Source organism: Castor canadensis, chromosome 7, assembly GCF_047511655.1.
Source record: "Castor canadensis chromosome 7, mCasCan1.hap1v2, whole genome shotgun sequence".
Taxonomy (NCBI): domain Eukaryota; kingdom Metazoa; phylum Chordata; class Mammalia; order Rodentia; family Castoridae; genus Castor; species Castor canadensis.
The window spans coordinates 36391339-36418500 of NC_133392.1; the positions used below are offsets into that span (position 1 = coordinate 36391339).

The window sequence follows — 27162 nt, forward strand, 5'->3', positions numbered from 1 at the left end:
AAACCAAGAACAGAAATAACAGTAATATAAATGGATTAAATAGTAAGTGAAAATATTATAATTTATGATCAACATTGTAGGCAGTAACTTGTTCTTCTAAATTTAATCCTGTTGCTCTTATATATCAAGATAAGCAAAGAGTTAAAGGGAAGTTCTTAACAGACAAATTTCAGCTGATAAAGAATTACAGACAATAATTTTGCAACCCCTAACAAAAAAACAGTTCTAGTCAATCATCAAGGGATGCTAAATAAAAGTTGACAAGCCAGGCACTGGTGGCTCACATATGTAATCCTAGCTATTCAGGAGGCAGAGATTAGGAGGATCAAGTTTCAAAGCCAGCTCAGGCAAACAGATCCTATCTCAAAAAAAAAAAAAAAAAAAAAAACACAACCACCACAAAAAAGGGATACTAGAATGGCTCAAGGTGTAAGCCCGGCATTCAAGCCCCAATACTGCAAAAAAAGACAAGAAACTAATAGTAAGATTGGCCTGAATTTGCTGATCAAGCTTAAGCTTACTAAAAACTAAGAAACCCAGAAATGATGTACCTTCTGATATGATGAGAATAAAGCAGAGTTATTTTCCTGGCTCATATACAAAACTTAAATCTAATTAAGCCAAATTACAGAAAATATGTATAATGAAGACCAAGTTAAAGGACAACTCTACAATATGGGCGATTTTACAGGGCAAATAACTCAGGTTATTTATTGGGAGGAAGGTGTTATGAGAGAAACATAACAAGTAGTGCAATTTCGATCTTGATTAAAACTACACAAAATTTGAGACAAATGGGGAAACCTGAATGGACTGTGTAATAGATGAAATTAATGTATAAGTGACAATTCTCTTAAATGTAATAAAAATACAGTAGTTGCATTTAAAAATATGTTCTTCTCAGTAAAAAATAATAAAGAACTTATGGGCCAAATGTTTGATTGTAGAACTCCAACAAAAGAGAAATAGCAAGAAGATGAGACTGACTAAACATAGTAAACTATCGTTGTTCAATGAATTGTACAAGGGCTTTATTAGACTATGCTCTCTCTGTATATATTTCAAAGTTCCCATGAAAAATAAAGCATGACACTTACCAATGAGATCACTTCGATCTAGTAACAACTCTAGATCTTTATCACTAATGACTTTTTCTCTTGATCCTTTTACTTCCCTATAAAAGACAAAAATGTTCAAATTTATCTGAATAAATCAAAACTATGCACTACATTGTTCTAAAGTTAGGAAATTTTACCCTTCAAGGATGGGGGTGACTCAAACGGCAGAGAGCCTGCCTAGCAAGCATGAAGTCCAGAGTTCAAACTGCAGTCCTGAAAAAAAGAAAACAAAAAACGAAAAACTTACCTTTCATAATCTCTAGATTTTAATAATTCCATTAATTCCTTAGGATCTAAGAAGCTCTTAGACTGATTTAATCCAGACTGACCACCTTTGAAATGATCTAGGAAAAAAAAAAAATTCAACAGTCAACATACTAAAATTCCTTTTAAAACTACAACATACATACCCATGAGAATGGCTTAAAATTTAATAGCGACTAGAAAAGTGTTAGAAAGGAAGAACAATCAAAACTCTCAGGCTTTACTACCTCCATTTCTCTAAGCTTGACAACAGAGACAATTTTCATCTTTTGTTCAAACAGACTTTGTTGATATTTTATTGCTGCTAAGATAGAATCTCAGTAACTTATTGCCCTGGCTGGCAATGAACCACAATTCTTCTGACCTCTACCTCTTGAGTAACTGGGATTACAGATATCAGCTACTGCATCTGGCTAAAGTGAACTACTTTAATACTACTTTATTTAGTAGTACTAAAGTTTAATACTACTTTAATATACAATTAATAGCTTAATATTTAATATATTAAGAACTTGCAAGTTTTCTTAGAAACTTTTGGTAAACAAATATCTTAGAAGAAATATAAATTAAAATCATATCAAATTCCCTACGACAAAGAGTTTAGGATATTGCACCTTAAAATTATCCTTGACCCCTTTCTCTGGGCCTCATCTTAAAAAAACAAAACTAAACTAAACACTAAGGCTTCTGTATAGTCACCAACTCAGCATAGGCTGTTAACAGCTCCAAATTCCCCACTGCTTCTTTAAATTGTGTTAATTAAAAAGGTAATAATAATGACAATAACAAAAATTTACCATACACACTTAATGTACAACTGAAGTAAGATTAACATAAGTATCATTTACTTTTGTGGATGATCAACTTTTCCAGTTTTCTTTTAGCAGCTGCTCTTTCCACAATTTTCTGATCAATAGTATTTGCTGTAACAAGGCGATATACAACAACTGGCTTTGTCTGACCAATTCTATGACATCTATCCTGGGCCTGAAGATCAGACTGGGGATTCTAAAAATTAAAAGAAAAATATCACCCAACAGTATTAGGTTTAAATGAATAAAACTCATGATATATAGGTGAAGTCAATGTTCATGAAGCCAATGAGAAATTTTTGATGGAAGTTAAACTCAATTTAGACTTCATAAATAAAATCACCTCCTGTAGAGCCTTCACAGTCACAATTTTTTTTTAAATAATCCAGAGGAAACATTTCAAGTTTTTACATGCTAAAACTAAATACTTTAAAATAACTGAAACTACAACACGTACAATGAAGGATTAAAAACTCAAAATGGAAATATAATCAGCACATACCTGTACTTTCAACTTACCCAATCACTGTCATAAATGATAACTGTATCTGCTGCAGTCAAATTAATGCCCAGGCCACCAGCTCGTGTACTCACTAAGAAAATAAATACATCTGGATCTGTGTTGAAGTTGTGCATCTAAAACCAAACAGGATGTAAACACAACAAATTACAAAAGAAACTAACTTGAGCCAAAATGATCTTTCATATGTATAAAACAATTACGTTAACTAACAAAATCTCTGCCCCGTTAACAATTTTTCAAGCATTTCTCAGCCAGGTGTCAGTGACTCATATCTATAATCCACTCAGGAAACAGAGATCAGGAGGATCACATTTCAAGGCAGCTCAGGTAATTAGTTTGTGAGATCTTATCTCAAATATACCCAATGGTGAAGTGGTACGTGACAGAGTGCCTAAAGCTTAACTAAAGATAACTAATATAAAAAAAAGATGAGTAACTACAAGTGTGGTTCACGCAGCAGAATGTCTGCTTTACAAGAATGAAAGCTCTGAGTTCAAACTAACCCCTATCCCCCAACAAAAAATGATGAAAATCATTTGCCTAAAAAATGGAATTATTGGAAATAGTTGTCTGAATAAGAGGATGAATAGAAAACCTCTGTACTGATGGTGATGTTCCCTATCTTGATGAAGGTTTAAGACATATTTTCAAATGCATGTTAAAACTCATGAAATATATTTATTTACTTCAGAATGTATCATTTTGACCACAAAATTATACTGAAGTCATTGTAGAAAATAGTAACATCTACAATTCTTTTGAAATGTATTAAGAGGATGGAATGCTGAATGGACACAGCCAACAGACTGATGCTGCATCACAGATATGTGATAAAAATGTCTGACAATGATGGTTAAATAGGATATTATAAAATTGTGCCAGAAGATATACATGTGTGTATACACTAAGATTTCTTAGTACCGTTAGTACCATATCAAAGGCTTTTTTCATCCAACCACAGGGTTTTTGGTCATTCTTATAAATTTGTATGTCTTTCTTATCTATTACTTCAACAATCAAGATAAGAGTTACAAAACAGAATTTGGTATATGACATTGGTCTTACATTTTTTTCCCTCTCTGAGTAAGACATGGACCCATCAAGTCTACTGAAGTTGAAATTTCTAAGATGACAGTAATCCATCAAAATGTCCAACATTCTTGTCATTTGTGAAAAAAGCAGCACCTGAAATTTAAATATGTCTTAATGTTTCTATTGATTCTTAAAAAACTAAACAACCAAATTTCCAATCAAAAGTATTACCTTATGACCTCTTTTTTTAAGTTCTGGCAGCATTCTATCCAAAAGTAAGAACTTCCCAGAATTTGTCACTAATTCTTCATCGATCTTAAAAGTGCACAGAACAAGAAAATTCTCAATATAATTATTAATCATTTGTTTTATAAAAATGAAAATTATTTGAATAGTTCAATTTTCAATGACAAGTCATTATACAACTTATTGACACTGTTATTCGATCTTTTTTTTTTTTACAAATTACCAGACACTGATACTGAGCATATTTCATTAGGATAAGTTTATTTCTTATAACCAAGAATAACACATACAAAAATTACTGCCAATTTTTTTTTTTTCTTGCGGTACTGAAGGTTGTACTCAGGGCCTCATGCCAGCCATTTGAGCCCCCACTTAAGCCAATCTGCCAGCCCTTATTTGCACTGTGGGTATTTTCAATATTCAAACTATTTGCCTGGCCTGGCCTCCAACGGCAATCCTCGTAATCTTTGTCTCCCAAGTAGCTAGGATACAAGCATGAGCCACCGACGTGATTAGAAATCTTAACAGAAATTAAAGCACAGGAGTTTGTAAGCATCACAATTATTGAGATTAAGGAAATCTTTCACTTTTTGGTGAAATTACCACATCACAGAGGCATTTTAATTTGAATAGGCAAATTTTATTTCTTCCTTAGTCAAATATTAAACCAGTGATAGTCAAATGAGGGCAACTTTGCCCACCACCCCCAGGACTTATAGCAGTGGCTGGAGACATTTAGGTTGTCACAAATGGGGAAGGTATACACTACTGGCATCCAGAAGCTAGGTATGCCTCATGGTCTACAGTGTACAGGCCATTATCTCCTAAAAAAGTATTTGGCCAAAAATGTCAATACTGTCAGGCAAGAGAAATCCTATTGTGAAATAGTATGAATCAAGAGTTATTAAGGATTACCAAGAACAATTTATTTTAACATTATGCTATTTTTCCATTAATTGCACAAGAAAGCAATTCTATTCACATAATAGGAAACTCAAAACTCTCATCAACATTTTGGTTTTCTTTCTGGTTGTTATGAGCATGCAGGCTCATTTTGACAAGCTAAATATTAATTAAAACAAATACCGAAAAAGTGACTATCTCTGAAATAGAGAAAAAGAGTAGAGTGTAACTATATTATACAAACAAAAATGTCACTTTTTTTTCTTTTACAAAATCTGAAAACAAGAGGGTGGAATAGGTCCTGTCTGGCGGCAGGGCGGGGTTGGGGTGGGGGAGGGGGGTTGGGGGTAGGGGGATAGGGGGTGGGGAGTGGGTTGGCAACAGTTAAAATGGAGAGGATGTGAAGAAAGGGTATAGAACAGTGAATATAGTGTAAATACAGTATACACATGAATGTAAATGGAAAAATGAGACCTGCTGAAACTATTCCAGGAATGGGGGGAAAGGGGGAGGAAGGAGAATGATGGAGGGGATGAATTCAATTGTGATATATATATTTGATATAGTTTAAGAACTTCTGCAAGTGCCACAATGTACACCTACCCAACACGATAAAAAAAAGTTCACAGTATGAAAAACAGTAAAAATAAATAAAAACTAACGGTAATTCTTAGCTATTTACAGAGAATGTGTAATAAAAATTTTCAGTGAGTAAATAAAACCGTTAGTTGCACTGCACACAGAAGATAACCATCATTCTAACCCTCATGAGGTTCTCTAACTTTTGGGGAAGAATGTCTCAGCTTACTGGGATATTGTAATTTTGCTAAGATAAATAATACAGTATTTATTTTATGTAATAATAAATCAAACAAAATACTATTTACCCCAATACAAAAAAGCCACAGTAAACAAAATAAAACTTATTAAATGACATTCACCTTAAACTCTTGTGTAACAGGATCTATAGGGTACTCAATTAGATATGGATGATTACAGCATTTACGAAGTAGCATCATTATATTCTGCATCTTCAGATCAACTTCAGATTCTATAGGGATATTCACTTCCACAACAGTTCTATCAGAAGCAACAATATGTAAATATGAGAAATGCAAAAATCCAATAGAACTTAAAGAATATTTAAATTTATGTTCACACTCACACCTTTCTCTGTCCACCTCTGGCTGTATTTCACTGATTAATTTTTCCAATTCATTAGGAAAATCATCTATTTTGCTGTAATTTATTGATTTTCTAGTTCGCCGTTTTGGTCTTCCAGTAGCACTTATCTCAACTGTTTCTTTCTAAAAGAGAATTAATAGTTTGTTTAAAAGATAAGTAAAGTAAGGTGTAATATTTTTATGTACAAAATGATCTTAAGAATTAAGGAACGTCTTCTACAAGTTTAATAACTCTCTCAACATCACAATTACCAGAGATCCATAATATACAGTCAAATGTAAATGTTGCATGCACTTTTTTAAACCTAATGACAGTATCTGAAAGCAGTATGTTTATAGCTCCGTAAAGAAAAATTAATGATATGTAAAACTCTTTTGAACCTACGTAAAAAGATCCCTAATATTCAGTTACAATGATGATATCCCACCTCCAACCCTTGTAACATATGGGTGCCTACAGTGAATATTTCTTTCAAATATTTATTAATCCTGTTGGCTACCAATATATTACAAGGAATTATACATTTAGAACCATGATTCTTAAAAGCCTATGTGCTTGTTAAAAATATGTTTCCTGGGTCTTCGCTACCATTTCCTGTGTAGGGAACAGGAAATATTTCTCTTGCTCTTTTCTCCCTCCGGTACCTCTCCTAATAAACTTTACTGTTACTTTTACTTTAAAAAAAACAAGTGTTTCCAAGTTCATTCCCAGAAAGTATAATCTGAAACATGAATCTTAATTTTGTTTTCTTTTACAGTATGCAGGTGCCTAACCTATTTTTTTAGCAAGCATTTCTGATGACCACAAAATATGAACAGACTATCATTTAAATTTTAGCGGGACTATAGAAATTCACAAACAACTTTCGCTTTTGACATTATTCCTTATATTTCAATTAGAAATTCAACCAATTAAGTCAAAAAAACAAATAGGAGTCACACTGAAATCAACCATGAAATTTTATACCACATTTCATTTACTGTGTATTTCAAACCCATACTCTTACCTCAGTAGATCCAAACATTTTTGCAATTGTACGATTAACAATGGCTGTATAAAAGATCTCTTGTTTCTCTGAAAGTGGTGCATAAACAACTACTTCTCGTTTAGGAGGAACTTCAAGAGCAACATCAGATTTCAGTCTTCTCAACAAAAAAGGAGTTAGAATCTAAAATTTAAAGAAGAGTATCAATATTAAATATTCCTATTTTCAGGAAACACTGTCTCCACATTTCATACCCTTTCTTCCTATATAAACTGTATGGAACCGCAAAAAGTGACACTTAAAAGTATTACCTCCCTAAAATATTCCCATACCAGACCAGTATGACAAACTCCACAGTATCCATAGCACATTTCCTAATCTTTCAGAAACTTTATCTTGAATAATAATAAGCAGTAATAAGGATTAAAATTTAGTTCTCAAATTATAGTTTTAAAATGAGGTTTTGACTACTAGAAAAATGAACAGAGATGTTTCCTTAAGTCATAAAATTACTTTCCTTCACTACAAGCGACTATCAAATTTATAAACATAAGATAAAAATATTTTGTCACTAATTAGGCCTTTAGAAAATAACTACACTGGTTCAGCATTATTTTATATAATCTACAGCTTTACCTTTAAATCAGCTGACAATTGGATTACATATAGCAAAGCTCATTTGCAAAACTTGGTACTATTTTAAATAGTACCTATAGTAGAGAGCTGGACATGGTGGTGAACACCTGTGATCCCAGCCCCGGGGAGGCTGAGGCAGGAGGATTGTGAGCTCCATTACAGCCAGGGTTACATATTGAGACTTTGTCTCAAAAAAATCAGAAACAGGAACTGTATCAGAATAAAGACCACTACCAATGATTTAGGGGGAAAAAAAAAAAAAAAACTTTAGTAGTTCGCAGCTGTTTATCTACTGGGAATGAAAAAAAATGTAAATGTTTAGTAAATGTTTCCTTAATATGTTAAAAGATATTCATGTCTTAGTGACCAGAATGATGAAATACTTTTCTACCACTTGCACTCACTAATAAAGACATGTATAGAATATTTATAGATATATTTGCTAGTATACGAGCTTTCAAAATAGGAACAAGAAAAAGAATCTCATTTATACTTGGGCATTAGGAAAAGAAGTACAGGTATAATATGAGGAAAGGAAATTTTAAGTCTTCTTTTTCTAGTTTTAAAACTTTTTACCAGGAACCCTCTCTTGGGCCCCTCCCAGCTCTGAGAACTCTATGCTCTGCTACTTCTCTATTTCAATAAATTGTTACACACACACACACACACACACACACGATCATGTATTAAAAAAATTTTCTTTGGTGCTGGGAATTGAACCCATGGGTTCACACATGCTAGAAAAGGGCAATAGCCACTGAGCCACATTCTCAGCCCTTCTGTCTTCTGAGACAAATTATGTATCGGGCTGGTTTTGAACTCATGACCTTCCTGACTTAGCCTTCCATTTATTTGTAGGGTGATACCAGTTCCACCCCAAATCCCTCCATACAGAAAATGTTGAGAGCCTGAGAATATTCACTTGACTAAGAAAACATATGAGATTCTTAAACTGTCTCCAAATGATATCATTTTTGAATAAAGACTTTTCCCAGGTAATTCATTAAAACAGAATTAAAAGCCAAGCATAGAAGTTACATTAAAACAGTGTTATAGTCCAGGACCTGATGGATTTCTCTGCTGAATTCTATCAGACCTTTAAAGAAGAACTGATACCAACCCTCCTTAAATTGTTCCACAAAACAGAAAGGGAAGGAAAACTGCCTAACACATTTTATGAAGCCAGTATTACACTTACCCCAAAACCAGGCAAAGACACCTCCAAAAGGAGAACTATAGGCCAATCTCCTTAATGAACATTGATGCAAAAATTCTCAACAAAATAATGGCAAATCGAATTCAACAACACATGAAAAAGATTATTCACCACGACCAAGTAGGCTTCATCCCAGGAAAGCAGGGGTGGATCAACAGACGAAAATCAATAAACATAATAAACCACATTAACAGAAGCAAAGACAAAAACCACTTGATCATCTCAATAGATGCAGAAAAAGCCTTTGATAAGATCCAACACCATTTCATAAAAAAAGCTCTAAGAAAACTAGGAATAGAAGAAAGTACCTCAACATTATAAAAGCTATATATGACAAACCTACAGCCAGCATTATACTTAACGGAGTATGTATGATGCCCACTATCTCCACTCCTATTCAACATAGCACTGGAATTCCTAGCCAGAGCAATTATGCAAGAAGGAATAAAAGGAATACAAATAGGTAAAGAAACTGTCAAAATATCCCTATTTGCAGACGATATGGTCCTATACCTTAAAGACCCAAAAAACTCTACTCAAAAGCTCCTACATATCATCAACAGCTATAGCAAGGTAACAGAATATAAAATTAACATAGAAAAATCATTACCATTTCCATACACTAATAATGAACTGAGAAAGAATATATAAAAACAATTCCATTTACAATAGCCTCAAAAAAAAAAAAAAATCAAATACCTAGGTGTAAACTTAACAAAGGATATGAACGACCTCTACAAGGAAAACTATAAACTTCTCAAGAAAGACATTGAGGAAGACTATAGAAAGTGGCAAGATCTCCCATGCTCATGGATAGGTACAATCGACATAGTAAAAATGTCTATACTCCCAAAAGTAATCTACAATTCCCATCAAAATTCCAATGACATCAAAGAGATTGAAAAATCTACCATTAAATTTATATGGGAACACAAGAAGCCACGAATAGCCAAGGCAATACTCAGTCAAAAGAACAACGCTGGAGGTATCACGATACCTGACTTCAAACTATATTACAAAGCAATAACAATAAAAACAGCATGGTACTGGCACAAAAACAGACATGAAGACCAGTGGAACAGAATAGAGGACCCAGATATGAAGCCACACAAGTATAACCAACTTATCTTTGACAAAGGTGCTAAAAATATAGGATGGAGAATAGACAGCCTCTTCAACAAAAACTGCTGGGAAAACTGGTTAGCAGTCTGCAAAAAACTGAAACTAGGTCCATGTAGATCACCCTATACCAATATTAAGTCAAAATGGATCAAGGACCTTAATATCAGACCCCAAACTCTGAAGTTGGTACAGGAAAGAGTAGGAAATACTCTGGAATTAATAGGTATAGGCAAGAACTTTCTCAATGGAACCCCAGCAGCACAGCAGCTAAGAGACAGCATAGATAAACAGGACTTCATAAAACTAAAAAGCTTCTGCTCAACAAAAGAAATGTTCTCTAAACTGAAGAGACCACCCACAGAGTGGGAGAAAATATTTGCCAGCTACACATCAGACAAAGGACTGATAACCAGAATATATAGAGAACTTAAAAAACTAAATTCTCCCAAAGTTAATGAACCAATAAAGAAATGGGTAAGTGAACTAAACAGAACTTTCTCAAAAGAAGAAATTCAAATGGCAAAAAAACACATGAAAAAATGCTCACCATCTCTAGCAATAAAGGAAATGCAAATCAAAACCACACTAAGATTCCACCTGACCCCTGTTAGAATAGCCATCAATAACAACACCACCAACAACAGGTGTTGGCCAGGATGCGGGGGAAAAAGGAACATTCTTACACTGCTGGTGGGAATGTAAACTAGTACAACCACTCTGGAAAGAAATTTGGAGGCTATTTAAAAAGCTAAACAGTGATACACCATTTGATCCAGCAATACCACTCTTGGGGATATACCCAAAAGAATGTGACACAGGTTACTCCAGAGGCACCTGCACACCCATGTTTATTGCGGCACTATTCACAATAGCCAAGTTATGGAAACAGCCAAGATGCCCCACTACTGATGAATGGATTAAGAAAATGTGGTATTCATATACAATGGAGTTTTATGCAGCCATGAAGAAGAACGAAATGTTATCATTCGCAGGTAAATGGATGGAATTGGAGAACATCATTCTGAGTGAGGTTAGCCTGGCCCAAAAGATCAAAAATCGTATGTTCTCCCTCATATGTGGACATTAGATCAAGGGCAAAAACAACAAGGGGATTGGACTTTGAGCACATAATAAAAGGGAGAGCACACAAGGGAGGGGTGAGGATAGGTAAGACACCTTAAAAACTTGCTAGCATTTGTTTCCCTCAATGCAGAGAAACTAAAGCAAATGCTTTAAAGCAACTGAGGCCAATAGGAGAAGGGGACCAGGAACTAGAGAAAAGGTTAGTTCAATAAGAATTAACTTAGAAGGTAACACATGCACAGGAACTCAATGTGAGTCAACTCCCTGTATAGCTATCCTTATCTCAACTAGCAAAAACCCTTGTTCCTTCCTATTATTGCTTATACTCTCTCTTCAACAAAATTAGAGATAAGGGCAAAATAGTTTCTGCCGGGAAGCAAGGGGGTAGGTGGGGGGGCGCTATGGCATGGGGGGGGGTAATGACCCAAACATTGTATGCACATATGAATAAAAGCACTCCAAAAATGCCACCATTTTTATAAATTTATTGGATGGATATATCAAAATTCATTATCATAATCTTTATATTCAAGTAAATTGGAGGTTTTTTTAATAAAAAAGTTTTAAAAAGTAATTCTAGGGTGGGGGTGTGGCACAAACAATGTATACTCATGTAAGTAAATGTAAAAACGATAAAATAAAAGGAGATTAAAAAAAAGTAATTCTAGCAGGCTCCCTAATGAAATAATCAACCACAACAATATTGAATCACATGGTGATGATCATTTTTCAGAACACCTTTTTAAAAGGACTCATACTGGAAAGAGGCTTTTTACGTATACCCCCTTTACATTCCAATTTCTACAAACTCCCCTTGACTTGACTCTTAAATAAATTTCCTAAGAATCTTAATATCAAAACACTTTACTGTGCCTATGTCAAGGCAAAACACACCTCTTTCTTAATGTTATTTGCACCTAATGTTTCATACAGTGGGGCACTTAATGCTCCTGGAACAATTATGAGCCTAGTGAAAATGTTTTAAATTCACAAACACACACACACACATACATACATACCTGCATAAAAATACCATAGTTTACTCCAAAAAATGTGCTACACTAGTAACATATTTTAACATATATTATAAACCACTAAGGTACACTATTCCAAACACATAGTTCACAAAGGAGCAACAGACATTTTAGTATTTCAACTATGACTGCAACACATTTAGATATATAGGCAATTTGATATATAGGTTAATTGTCTGTATTTTAAAAGCTAACCTTTTCACCCAGAAATTCTACTTCTAGGAATTCTCTTCTAGGGAAATAACCAGAAATGAACTAAAACAGAAGTGTAGGTAGTACAATGTTGTTTACAGCAGAGGAAAATTTTAAAATAATAAGTAGATATAATTAACTACAGAGCAACAAGACAATGGGATAGTAAGTCACTGTTAAAGTCTAAGGACAATCTACATGTATTAAGAGAGCATTGATAATTTAACTTTTTATTTCACAAATGACAGACAACACGCGTTTACAGAGACAGAAGAGTTGGAATGACTTGGGGAAGAGGAACTATTATTTTCACTGTCCAATTCCTTACTGTTTCACTGTTTGCTCATTAGCATACAATAAACTTTAAAATCAGAAAAAAATATAAGGTGTTTAAATAGAAGGCATTCAGGGCCATATGATGAAGGGATCTTTGAAAGATAGTCTAAGGTAAAGAGGGGATCACCGGTTTCTGGGTCCCCCCTGCATTCCCCAATATGCAGTCTTTCTCTTCTCTTCTCTACAAATAAAAATCTTTCTGACCTCTATTGTGGGAGTCTGACTGTGCTTTCATTCTCAGAGCAGGGTCAAGATCCCTGAGCACCTGAAATTCCTGCGCGCCATCCATGCATCATATTTGGCAACACACGAAGGGACCAGCTGTCACCTGAGAATCCTTCAAACTACAGATGCCTCTGGTGGAGATGAAAACGACCTACTACAGCGGTCCCCTTGACGACCCCTCTCGTCAGCCCTGATGCTGTGGGCCCCTTCCCTGTCAGCAGGAAGCAGTTACTGAACAGTCCTCGTCATCCCTACCCCTAACAGCAGTTAGGGTGACCATTGAGAGGGGGGAATGAAGGACTGAAGGACAGACCTCAGGAGGTCAAGGAGACACTTCTCCTCCCTAAGGATTTGCATCTGAAAGGCATCTGGGCCCCCAGGCAATGCAAAAATAGGCTACAAAACCCACTCCCCACCCTGGCCCATGGGATCACTGGTTTCCGGGTCCCCCTGCATTCTCCAATATGCAATCTTTCTCTTCTCTTTTTCTCCAACTAAAATTCTCCACAAATAAAATCTTTCCGACCTCAAAAAAAAAAAAAATAAGGTAAAGAAGATAGAGTAGGGATTACAGGAAACAGTAGCATTAGACACCAGCCATGCAAAGAAATAAACCACACAAGTATTGTTGGCAAATATTACATGAACACATCTTCATTTTCTGGCTGACAAATATTTGTGATAAACCATGAGGGGGTTAAATAAGGATATATGAAAAAGAGCAAATTTTAGGTAAACGTGATTCGGTCATAAAACCCTGTGATCTCTGGAAGTGAAGAAAGGGCAAAAAACATCAATTAAACTTGGGAAGAGTCATTTTTCAAATCTCTACTACTACAAGGGGTTAAATAGATGGTCTCTAGGGTATTTTTGTATTCTATGAGCACAGTATGCAGAATAAGAAAATAAACACCTGGTGCAGCATATGCAACACATTCTGTTCTCTTTCTTTAGCTATAATATCTTCAGCAGTTTCAGAGAGACTAGTGATGTCAAACCAAGACTCAAAGCTGTAAAAGAAAAATGATTACAAGTTAACCCTAAGACATAAACTCATTTATATTAACATGACACAAGTTTTATAATTTCAGTTAATTTTTGTATTATTAAGAATGCAGTTATTAAATTCTCATACGCAGTTCTTTAAAAAACAACAGAAGACTTAGGGGTATGGCTGAAGTATAGAGTGCTTGATGGACCCTATATTCAAACTCCATTATCCCAAAACCAATCAAAAAAACCAACTGTGATCTGAAAGGGGATATTTTTTAAGTTAAAAAATATTAACATAAACTTGTAAGAGCATAAAGCCCAAGAAGACTAATGTAGCTTTTTTTTTGCTTGCTTTGTGGTGCTGAGGATGAAACTCAGGGTCTCAAGCATGCTAAAGCTATGACTCAACACGAAGACAAGTCTTTTTAATGACACATTCTAAACAGTTATAGAAGTTAACCAAGTTCATACCGTCTATCTCTGTAGGCATAAATCTGACCCAATCCCTCAATTTTTTTGTGTGTGGTGCTAGGAATCAAACACACAGCCAAAGCAAGCACTGTACAGTTGAGCTATAATCTCAGCCCATGGTTTTTACTAAGACACGGTCTAGCTATGTAGCACAGGTTGATGTCAAAACTCATCTTCCTGCCTCAGTTTTCCAAGTGCTTGGGTTATAAGCATGTACCACTATGGTGAACCCAACAAATGTTTCTAAATTCAACATACATATGTTGATAATGTTATCTACATACATCCTTAGTTCTTCTAATGTTAAAAAAAAACTACTCAAATGACCAAGCAAAAAGACGAACATATAATATAGGAGATAACATTAGCATATGCAATTGTGAAAAATGCTAGTTGCTTTTAACTAGTAGCTTTCAAATATGGATCGCCTGAAGTATGTTTTAAAAATTCAGATTCTTAGCTCCTACCTCAATATTCTAATGCAGTAGGTCTGCACAGGACCTGGAAAATCTTGATCATTAATAAAAATGTGCTTGGGTTACAGAAGACAACCTGGCCTTGGGCCAGCAATTTGGTAGTCAGATTTGGAATGCATAGTCAAAACATTGTAAATTATTCCCTTCACTGATGCCAACATAAGTATAAACCAATTCTTCTTTATTCATTCTTCTGTAGTATTTCCATCTTGATTATTTTTAACTTTTGATACCTCTTTTTCTATTCTAAGGACACTAATTATTTTCAGAAATTTTTTGTTTTTGAGATAGAAGCTAAAATTCAAACAGTTTCTACCATAAAAAGTGCCTAGCTGAAATCTGGAAACTTTGGTTTAATTTCTGCTCTGGTATTAACTAGTTAAATCTTGTAACAACTTTATGCCCAGGTTTTCTTATGTGTGAGGCAGGAAATGCGCTTAAACTCATTTGCCTGGGTTGTGTTTTGTAAAGATAAAATTAGAAAAATCAATCTGATAGCATTTTAGAAAGTTAAGACAAAAAAAAGTCTTAAACTATCTCAAGGTAGCATTTTTAGTTTTCCTTTAATCAATGTGAATTATTATTAAATCATCTTCTATTTATTTCCTCTTACATACTTAATGTTATGACTAAGACACACAATTTAAACCACCAAGAATCTTTCAAAACATATCATTTAAATCCAGCTACCTAGAAGGTGGCAGTTAAGTTTCAGCTAAGAGCACATACTTTCAAGGTTTGAGAACAAAAAAGAAGAAAACATTAAATAAGTGGCTTACCTACCTTTTCAAGTCATCAAATACATCTGGCAACAAAAAGTTTAGCAATGACCAAAGTTCTGATAAATTGTTTTGCAAGGGAGTACCAGTCAAAAGAAGTTTGTTATCAGCATTGAACCGTTTTAACTCCCTGATTAGACGGCACTTCATATTCTTAATCCTGTGGCCTTCATCTACTATTAAGTATTTCCAATAGCAATGCTAGAAAATGAATCGAGGGAAAATTTTTTAAAAAACAATCAAATTTTTTTTTTCCTAAAAGCATTTCTAAAAGATAAACTTTTTGTTTTAGAATGAATGGATATTGAATTTTATCATATGTTGGTATCAATTGAAAAAATCATGTTCTCCTTTGATGTAATGAAGTATATTAATGGATTCATCCCTAAAACCAGTGTATATGTGTTCCTCGAACAGACTTTCCTGTATCATGAAATAACAGCTGAAGTCCCTCATTAGTTCTGTAATCAAAGGAAACTGTACCTTTTATAACATTTGACCCAGTTGATATAAAATTCCTAAAAAAATTTAAAAAATAACCAAAGGTTTGCATTAGCTTCATGTGTTCAAAATATTAAAACAGAAGTTTTCGTTTTGAGGCATACATCTGAGGCTGACATTCTCTTTAATCTGACAATGTTCTCTCAATTTCTCTCACTTTTTTCTGGAGCTAAGTTTATCAACTTATATTTTCACAGAAAGTCACATATTTATTGTCACAAAGCTATCAGGAAACAGTTCTCATTTTTAAAATCTATGCATTCCCTTTTGCCTTACAGTTGAACAATCTTATAATCCATCCCATTTATCAGTTATTTCTGGAAATATACACAACTCTGGCAAGTACAGGTAACCTTAAAAAATATGACTGGCAAATTGGGAAAAGAGTATGAAATGATTCATCTTTGTATTTAATTTTATACAGTACATTCCCATAAGGAAATGGCGAAAATTACTATTACCTTTTAAATGTAACAACTGGAGATCCATCTAAAACTGCTAAATTAAGATACAAAACATAATTTGGAAATACATATGTTAAGGAAATGAGAAGAAACCTGAAAAACAAATTATTAAGTGGGCTCTGATACTACTGTTGTCTCTCAGGAACAGGAGGAGCCTCACACCTCCCCCACCCCTCCAAAAGTAAAATCCTTGAAATAACATTAGCTCAGTAAAGAGGAAAACCAGAAAAATTCTAGACAATGGCAAATGAAACTCGAAAGGAAGTTCAATTATTTCAATATGAGGAAGAAGAAATGAGAAGTGTTCATGTTATGTTATATACCTGAGTAGAAAACAAGAGCAGGTACAGTATGACCTTATGTATAAATTGCATCTATATGTTCACAGTATAAAAGTAAAATTCTTAGGTAGAATTAGAAGTATTTTCATATCTACACATTTTTCTATGAATAGAATCTATTATACTTTACTGTGAAGTGGTTTTGAATCTTAATACATATAATTTTAAACTTTTATTAAACTTCTGACCTAAGAATGTTACAAATCATATTCCAAAGTTTCACCCACATAAATGGAGCATTTGACAAACACTGATCATAATTATGCATGCCATAATACTCTACTCATGACCTATGTGTTTTAATGTTATGTTGAGCCCATTATTTAAGCTACTCTCCTAGTTTCATTCATGTTAAGAAAAACTCAAGGCACTCAGCAGTGACATCACATGGTCACAAAAGGGAAAAGTAGAGAAGTAAAAGAACTTTGTAAAACAGATCCAGCAGTGAAATAAGGTCACATTTCTAACCCTAGTGTAGTAACACCAAAGTTAATAAATAAGTAGCTGTAACATCAAAAAAACACAAAACAAAGCAAACAAACCAACAAAAAAAAAACCCAACCAAACAAAAAGAAACCCAGACATGGAAATGTCACTCACAATAGCTTAAGATACTCTAAAAATAACTGTCTTCAAATATTATACCTGTATTTCAATAAAATAAAAACTTCAATGTACTCAAAGTACATGTCACAAACATCTCTAATATATTAACAGATTAGGTCTATGTCTGATAGATTATAACATATTTAAAATGGTATTGTGGTCACAGATTAAAATGCCATAGGTTTTAATTTTATTAAAAAGACAACAGTGTTCATGCCAATCTCTTATTAATATAAGCCTCCAGTGTCTAGAGGAATTCACACACTACAATCAATTACTTTGACCAGAAAACTTAAACAAATGCTACCGGCTGGTGAGAAAATGGTGTAAGTACAATGTGTTTTATGGATTACAAAGAAATCATCTGTACCTGTAATGCATTTCGGTCTCTCATGGCTATTTCAAATGATGTGATTACCACAGGATGAATCTGCAGTGTCCCTTTTCTTTTGTGAATATTCCTTACCAATTTTCGACGTTCCTGCTGGGTTCCATGATATAACATAGTAGGAATCTAAAAGATTTTATATTGTTTAAGAACAAAATATAAATACCAGTAATTTGAAAAATATGAAACAAGTAATTTTCTGGGAAACAAGGTAATCTAAGTTAAGTTTTATTTTTCTATAACAAAATGTGTCAATCTAACAAATCATTTTTGACAACCAAGGAGAAAAAGAAAAAAGGTGGGGAAAAAGCCACAAGACTAAAACCACACAAAAAAATAGTTAAGAGAAAGACACAGTTGGGCAAGCTGAAAGCTATTTCTAGAAGATAATCTTCTCATAACACAGGGATGTGCATAAGATAATGTGTTCTAAAGAATACACATTACATGGATATAGACTTTTTTTTTTTTGAGTACTGGGGTTTGAACTCAGGTCCTACACCTTGAACCACTCCACAAGCCCTATTTTGTGATAGATTTTTCCAAGATAGGGTCTTTGCCTGGAGCTGGCTTTGAACCACAATCCTCCTGATCTCTGTATCCTGAGTAGCTAAGATTACAGGAGTGGACCATGGGTGCCCGGCTGAACATTCTTAAATATCCATGAAAGAATAAACAGGATTTAAAACAAAAAATTCTACTTACATCTGTCTCAGGTGAATTAAATTATCCAATCCATGAAAACCATCCAAGAACATCTAAAAATATCTAAGATAGTAAAGTATCTAAGATAGTGGTAGAGTGGCTCAAGTGGTAGAGTGCCAGCTTCGTAAGTTCAAACTCTAGTACCACTCCTTTTACAAGTTAAAAATATCTGAGATTACCAATACCCACTCGTCTATGTAAACTTACAGAAAGGCACTGCTCATACTGGGTGAGTCAAATGCTTATACAGAGATCAATATAATTATAGTAGGAGGTCTACAATCTTAATTCCTGCAACAAAATTTTAAAATGTAATTAATAATACATTTGATATAAGAAAATATGTCTTACTTCTGGTGTAAATCTTTTGAATTCAGCCATCCAGTTAGGAAGTGTAGACAAAGGGCCACAGACAAGAAAAGGTCCAGGTACTCCTCTCTGAATCATTAAGGCAATAGTAGCAATGCACTGAACAGTCTTCCCCAATCCCATTTCATCTGCTAAAATGCCATTAATTCCATTTTCCCAAAGCATCTGGACAAAAGAATGTACAATGTATTTAAACTGTGATGTAAACATCTCCTGAGATAGCAATAGGTTACTCTTCTTGAAAAGTATACTCATTATAATGAGACTGACATTCACACCCTAAGTTATAACAACACTTACAAGAAATCATTTATCAAAGCCACAAAGCGTGAAAATCTAATAAGATGTTTTTCATTTTTAAAATTTATTCAGGGTGAGGCTGAGTGGCTTGAGCTTGAGTGGCTCAAGAAGTAGAGCACCTGCCTAGCAAGTGTAAAGCCCTGAGTTCAAATCCCAGTACCACCAAAAAGAAATTATCCAGGGTAAATAAATTGGAAAAAATTAAATGCATATATATATTTGTTTTTTTGTTTTTATCTTGGGCAGTACTGGGGTTTGAACTCAAGGACTCATACTTGGTAGGCAAGTGTTATACCACTTGCGCTACTCCACCAGCCTGTTTTGTGTTAGGTATTTTCGAGATAAAGTTTAGCAAGCCATTTGCCCAGGCTGGCTTCAAACCTTGATTCTCTTGGTATCTGCCTCTTAAGTAGCTAGGATTACAATGTGAGCAACCCTCACCCAGCCAAGTATTTGTTTTGTATATAAGATAGTAAAACATAAAAGTAACAACTTAAGTTGTAGTACATTAGATTACTTAGGCTATCACAGAACAAACAATATATTGTATTAAAACTGACAAATATGCCTGGAAGCAAGGGGGAAGGGGGGAAATTTTGGAGGAGAAATGACCCAAACAATGTATGCACATGTGAATAAATGAATAATAAAAAACTGAAAAAAAAAAAAAAAGAACCTGACAAATCATTACCCTAAGCCATTCCATGCCTTCTACTTGGTACCACCGCATCACTCCTCCTGTGAAATGCTTTGGTTGTTGAAAGGGAACTGGCTGTCCATTACATTTTCGAACTGGGTCAAAAAAGAATTTAGCATTCTGCCTAACAGTTTGAGACAATCTGTCTTTAATTATGCTATTTGAATCTTTATTTTTCTGAAGATCTTCCACACAGAGATTAGTAGAGGAGGAGCTGTCATCCTAAAAGAAAAAATGATTAATCAGATGTTTGATACAAAATGTTATACTCACCCCTCATTTATCAGAAAAATGTAACTAGCAATCAAAATCTAGTCCTCGATCTAGTACAATCCAGGACTGAGAGTGTAGCTCACATGGTACAATGCTTGCCTAGCAAACAAGATGCCCTGAGTTCAATTCCTAGTACTGGACTTCTTCTGCTTCCCTATGTAACCTTGTAATTGGAGGGGTTTTCATAAGTCAACTCAGGTAACAAGTAACTTCTCTATATAAAAAGTTGGGAGGAAGAGTAATATGGGAACTGAAATCAAGCCTGCTGAAACAGAACTAAACAAAATCTTTAAAAGCTTCCACCTGGTGCGTGTATTCGTGTGTGTGTGGGTGTCTGTAAACATGGCTACAGGCACTTGCATCACTGCTATGATTACAAGTTAGAAGCATCACAGATATATGCTTAAATATTCTTATGTCAAAGAATGGAATGCCTAAATTTGGTATCTAAGTAACAATGTTGATAAGAAAGTAAACGTACAGTTTTCTTTTTTAAAGCAGAGAAATAGAGTAAATGATGAGAAATGGAATAAATGGTAATTAAAATTACTTTCCTAAGCAGTAAGTAAATGACTCAAATTTAATTTTACATTATAAATCTTACCTCATTCTCCTTTTTATTTTTTTTAGCCACAGACAAAATTTCCTAGATTGAAAAACCAAGAAAAAAAATGTGAGACATTTATTTAACAAATATTTATTCTGTGCATATTTTATGCTAGCAGATGGTGGAATATAATGAAAATAAAATTTCAAACTGGTGGTCCTTAAGAAGAATTAGGCCTTATAGTCATTTTTTGCTCATAGTCTCCTAAGAAAATTTCTGAATTAATTGTCAACATGTTGAAAAAAAAAAAAAAACCTGGAATATTCCAGTTTAAAAAAAAAAATGCCAAGTACACTAAGTACATATTCACACAGGCTGACAATGAGTTCCAATCCAGTACCACAAAAAAAATCTAACAAAAAGAAGTCTATAAAACTAAGATGACAGTTCAGATTAGTCTAAAATCGATTGAAGTTTGGTAGAAAATTTCAATTTTTTGGCAGCTTCACAATATAAATGAAATATATTAAACAGAAAAATATATTCATTATTAATTGAAAGTTTCACTTGGTCACTTAATTCTTTTTTTTTTAAAAAGTGAAACAAGTCTCTCCTTTTCTCATTACCTGCATCTACAAGTTTATATATCTTATATTTAAGGGCCGATTTTAAAATATTAACCAATTTCTTTTCATAAAACCTAAGAGCAATCAAACTATCAAAAACATGCTAAAAAGCCATTAACACTAATTCTTATAGCTTTAAGGGAACTCGAAACCTACTATAGTTATTTAACATTGAATTATCCAGTGTCCTCTTCCTTTTATTTTTTTACCTCTTTTGACATGACCTCCGAAATACTGTATGTTTCATCTTCTCTTCCTCTTTTCTTTTTCATAACTATAAAAAAAATTTCATTTTTATAGTAATTAAAAGAAATAGAAAAACATATTTTTCAAATCTAGAAGAAGGAAATTTACCTGGATTCTCTTCACTTCCAACAACTGAATTTTTACCCTGCAAAACAAAGATTTAGAATGCCACTTTTACTAAGGGTCATTATGGTATTACATATTAATAGATAATGAAGCCAATGATGGTGGCTCATGCCTATAATCCTATTCAGGCGGCAGAGATCAGGAAGATCATGGTTTGAAGCTAGCCCCAGGCAAACAGTTCATGAGACCCTATCTCGAAAAATACTGTCACAAAAAAGGGCTGGTGGAGTGACTCAAGTGGTAAAGCACCTGCCTAGCAAGCGTGAGGCCCTGAGGTCAAGCCCCAGTGCCACAAAAGAAAAGAAGATATTGACTAACTTGAGGAAAAATGTTCCTTGCAATTGAACCACACCCAGTTTTTCCAAGGTAGAAACACAAGACCCCACCTTTAGAACAAAAGGGAGTCGAGTAAGGGAACAACCTAACCTCCGCAAAGTAAGTTGGCTAGCTCAAAGTGAAAGATGTATTAAGGAGTAAATGGCTAAATCCCATAAAATTTATGAATTTATGAACTTATGAATAAACATATGTTCTTCAGAAACCAAAAATCCCTAGGACTAGCAAATAAATCATCAGTTTTGAATAACTGATTTAGTTGCAAAAAACTGCCCACTTATAAAATGTCTTCAAACATAGTATTTAAGATTCTTTCCGAAGTGAGTCAAATTTTGACATAGTAAAAAAGTCCTGATAATAAGAAAATGACAGGGTCATACTTTAGTTTTCCTTCTATTTCTTAAATAAAAAGAAACAGATTTTAAATGTTTCTATGGAGCTTGTAACAAAAGTAGGTTAACAAAGAAAAAGTAAAATTGATGATGACATAAGTAAAAAGAATATAAAGAATTGCTTCAGTATTTAAGATCACATATAAAAACTATTCTGAGGGACAAGTGGTATCCTTCAGTAGCATAGCATGTGCTTAGCATATGCCAAGAGTTAATTGCCAACACTGGGGAAAAATATTCTGGCTTGCCTTATTACCTTTGTAGCTTTTAAAGATTCCTTTTTTCTCTCCAATTTCTCTTTCTTCTTCTGTTCCTGTAAGGTAATTTTTTCTTAGATCACAAGTGGGAAATGCAACACATATCTCAACTCTCAATTGTCATCACATTATTTTCACAATAGAAAAAACTAATTTAAAAACAAGGAAGAATGTGTGTATCACATCTTTATGGAATATTAGGGAACAGATTTATTATCCTGTCACAAACAACTGAAACCCAAATAAAATGTATTAGAAAATGGTTTTCAAAAGGACAGTAAACACTGACAAAATGGAAACAGATGATACAAATCTTCTGATTGCTCAGCTTACTGCCTGAAGGAAATTTCCAAGAGCAAATAATGGAGAGAGAATCCAAATAGGCCCAAGTTTCTTTGAGTTGAGGAGATAATTAAAAACTGAGAGCTGCTAGCATTCCCAGGGTCAAGTACTAGAGAGGAAGGAGCTGCACAAAGAAAGCTATAGTTTCTCTCAAGTCTTCAGACTGAATACTGATAAGTACATGACTGTAAGGAAATCAAGGCCAGGAAAAAGGCGACCAGAAAGAAACCAGTATAGTAATTTTCTGTTCAAAGACATTAGGAAAAGGAATACCTCAATTCCTCACCTGAAGTAGAAAGTCCTAAAATATAGAGGGCATAAGTATACTATTCAAAAGGTACTAAAAACTATTCCAGATATACCTTATATTTTTAAAAGCGAGACACAGAAAGATTCAAACCATTTCCAAGAGTTGGTTAAAACCAACTTATAACTCATGAGTTATGCCTTATAACTCATTAAACTACATACTTGTGTTTTTCTATTTGTTTCACTTCATTGCACAAAGATTTAAGAACTTCAAAGAAAAAAAGAGGATTTTCCAAATGTAGCAATTGATAATTATGAAATGAGGATAATGGAGTAATTGTATTATTGGGCCAGGTGCAGTGATTTACATGTATAACCTCCTTTACTCAGGTAGTGGGAATGGAAAGATCTTGGATCAAGTTCAGCCTGGGCAAAAAAAAAAAAGGCAGAAGAATGGGAGCCAGAAGCAAGCTGGGCAAAAATGGTGATAGGTAGCAGTTAGATATGAGCAGTGGAAAAAGGAGACAGGAAAATTATATTATTTTAATAAATATTTAAAGGGTCAGACTGGCATTGGAACAAGGAAAGAGCCAGAACAGCTAGCCTTTTAGATGCTAAAGTTATAGGAACAGGGAGACAAAGAGGAGCTGCCTGCTTCTGCTTTCCCCTTTTGAGATGTTAACAAGCTACCAGGATCCCTGGATGGGTGGAGAGCAATCAAAGGGAAGTTCTAAAGCACACCTATGGTCTCTGTGACTTGGGTGGGTGGTGGGTATGACTGGGTTTGATTTGGGAGGATTACCCCTCCCTGTTTTGTCAGCCAACCAGACCCATTATCATTGACCTCATGTATCCAGCTCTTCAGTATAAAACTAGGAATTGGGGACCACCATTTTGAGTCTGTGCTCCCATTTCCTGCATAGGACAGGAAATTTTTCTTTCTCCACACCACCTCCTCCCCCCCACTGTTCTTCTCCTAATAAACTTTACTACTGTTGCTTTTATTATATCTTTGAGTCTTGCTTGAATTCTTCTGCCAGGCAAGAACAAGGGTAATTTTCCAGTAACAATGGGAGACCCTATCTGAAAAATAACCTGAAGAAAAAGAGCTGGAGGAGTATCTTAAGTGGCAGAACATTTGCCTAAAAAATAAAAGATTTATTGTATTCTCTCAACTTGCAGAAGTTCCTTGATCTCTAAACATTCTAGTAGGAAGTAAACAATAAATATGAGATAATGATGAAATAGGCTACGCAATTGTTTAGAGGAAAAGGGATGCAGGCAGCAAAAAGCCAATGCAAAGACCCAAAGGCAGGAAATGCCTGGAGAATGATTTGAAAGGCCAGGGAGCTGAGACAGGCAACTGAATTGCTTACAGTGTTATACTTTATGGGGATCTGGTCTGTGAGAAACAAGCTAGAAGGCTACATGAATGAAACACCTACAAGAAAATAAGTACTGAAGAAAATATTCTTTATCCAGTAAAACTAACTTTCAATAAAATGAAGCAATCCAGGCAACGGTGGCTCAAGCCTATAATCCTAGCTACTCAGGAGGATCGCCCTTCAAAGCCAACCCTGGGCAAATAGTTCTGAACACCCTCTATTGCAAAAAAAATCCAACACAATAAAAGGCTGGTGGAATGGCTCAAGTGCTAGAGGACCTCAGTTCAATTCCCCGTATCAGCAAAAAAAAAAAAAAAAAGCTTTCAGACATATAAAAGCTAAAAGAACAATCACCAATAGGAAATGCAAATGAAGCTGGAGAGGGTAGGAAGATAAGACAGAACCAAAAAAAAAAAAGAAAAATTAAGTAAGGGAAGGCTCGGGGCACCGTTCAAAGGGTAGAGTCAACTGCCTTGCAAGACTGAGGCCCTGAGTTCAAATAACATATCAACCCCCCCACAAGAGAAAATGCAAATCAATCTCTAATAATAGGAAACACACAAACAGAAATTTTGGTGTGGGTGATGGGAAAATATAGGGCAGAAGAATTAAAAATAGGTAAGGTGAATCATGTCCATTATCATGATTATGGTGGCTTCCCAGTTGTATTCCTGTCAAAACATAAAATTATGTATTTTAAATGTGCAGTTACTATGTCAATTAAACCTCTATGAAAGTAACACTTAAAATAATGCTATTTTAAAAATGAAATGCTTGTCAGGGAATAAAAGACACATCGTGAGTGAAATCTCAAAAATATACTGAGCATAGAAAAGACACAAAGTGCACACTTGTATGAATACTGAGGAAAAAAACCCTCAAATTTCTCCTATACTTAACACCAAAAAGACATCTATGAACAGTGTGTGAGGCAGGGGGGTTCTCCAAATATCAAGTAATCAATTATTCTACAGCTGATGAGTGTCCTCTAATTCAATTTCATTCTGATACTATCTAGAATCCCAGAGATTATGGGCTTAGTTAGTCCCAAAATTGCCTGCTTCCCTAGGCTCAATTAACTCAAGACAGCAGCTCACACAACTCTTCGAAACATTTACTAGATTATTATAAAGGACTTAACAAGATTATTAATGAACATTTGATAAAACAAGTGGATAAGACAAGTCATGGGAGAAGAGGCATGGAGCTTCCTTCCATCTGTTTCCTAACTGGAAGCTCTGCAAATTCTGTACTTTGGGGCTTTAAGGAGGCTTGACCACAAATGATCAATTTAACCAGCAGTCCCTCTCCATTCCTTAGAGGCTGGGAGGTGCAGCTGAAAGTCTGAACCCCCTAATCCTGTCTTTGACTTTCAAGTGTCCAACTCTATTCTGTCTAGGGGATCAGAGCTACTAGTTAACTCATTAGCACATAAATTTAGAGGACTCCAAACACTTTAGGAAGCATGCTAGGAAAGAATATATACTTCCTAACAATACAATGTTTCCATTTATTTAATATTCTGGAAAAGCAATACTGATCCATAGTTTCAGAAAACACATCAGTGGTTCATGATGGCACAAGATAATTTTTTGGATTAGAAATGTGTATTTTCTTGGTTATGCTGGCAGTTACACAGGTCTATACATTCACTATCCAAACTCATCAAACTATAAACTTGAAACCTGTGCATTTTATTGTACATAAATTTATACCTCAACAAAGATGCTTTTAAACATTTCTTAAGCAATTAGCTAGAGACAATCACATATACACATACCTCTAACTGCTGCTGTTCCATTTTTGTCAATAAAAATTTGGAGTAGATATTGCTTTTTTCAAGCAAATGCTGGAGTCTACGGTACCGAATTTCAGTGGATTCTCTGTCCCATGACATTCGAGCCTAACCCAAAAGAAATTTCCATAATTACTACATTTTTTTACAAACCTTGATTTTTTGCATAAGGTTTAATAAAAGTAGCTAAACAAACTCTTGAGGCTTAAGATATTTCCTTGAACACAATGAAAAAAAAATTCTTGGAATATTAACTGAAAACTGTTTTACCAATCAAAAACTGGAACAAATAACTGAAAAGATTCTTGGGTTCAGGGTTCAATAGGCAATCTGGTAATGTAGCTTAGATATAAAAATACTGAAATTTCAGAAAGTGGACATGATTTCTGTCATCTACTAAGTTGTAGGTTTCAAAAATACTTGAAATAAAAGTTAGAAAGTAAGTATTTAATTCAAGTTGGATTCAGTTTTGTTTTTGTTTTCTGGGGGGGGTGGGAAAGAAACATGGTCTAAGAAAGAGAAGTTCTCAAGCATCCTGTTGAGGCAGGCTAGGTTAGGAGATAGTCTGGGACTGCTCCCCCTCATG

The 27162-nt window shown here is 34.5% G+C and overlaps 1 protein-coding gene across 1 annotated transcript in view; it reads right to left on the reverse strand.

Moving 5' to 3' along the window:
• Hells (helicase, lymphoid specific) overlaps positions 1-27162 on the reverse strand; it is a 47385-nt gene that overhangs the window by 10684 nt on the left and 9539 nt on the right. Inside the window, exons 3-21 of the mRNA XM_074078726.1 lie at positions 26562-26684; positions 22805-22861; positions 21803-21839; positions 21658-21722; positions 20880-20921; positions 19997-20224; positions 18988-19170; positions 17914-18057; positions 15636-15832; positions 13826-13922; positions 7090-7251; positions 6066-6205; positions 5840-5978; positions 3981-4064; positions 3783-3902; positions 2714-2830; positions 2231-2390; positions 1366-1462; positions 1098-1174 (exon numbers count right to left, since the gene is read on the reverse strand). Of these exons, the coding sequence (XP_073934827.1) occupies positions 1098-1174; positions 1366-1462; positions 2231-2390; positions 2714-2830; positions 3783-3902; positions 3981-4064; positions 5840-5978; positions 6066-6205; positions 7090-7251; positions 13826-13922; positions 15636-15832; positions 17914-18057; positions 18988-19170; positions 19997-20224; positions 20880-20921; positions 21658-21722; positions 21803-21839; positions 22805-22861; positions 26562-26684 (2269 nt within the window). The remainder of the gene's footprint in view (positions 1-1097; positions 1175-1365; positions 1463-2230; positions 2391-2713; positions 2831-3782; positions 3903-3980; positions 4065-5839; positions 5979-6065; positions 6206-7089; positions 7252-13825; positions 13923-15635; positions 15833-17913; positions 18058-18987; positions 19171-19996; positions 20225-20879; positions 20922-21657; positions 21723-21802; positions 21840-22804; positions 22862-26561; positions 26685-27162) is intronic.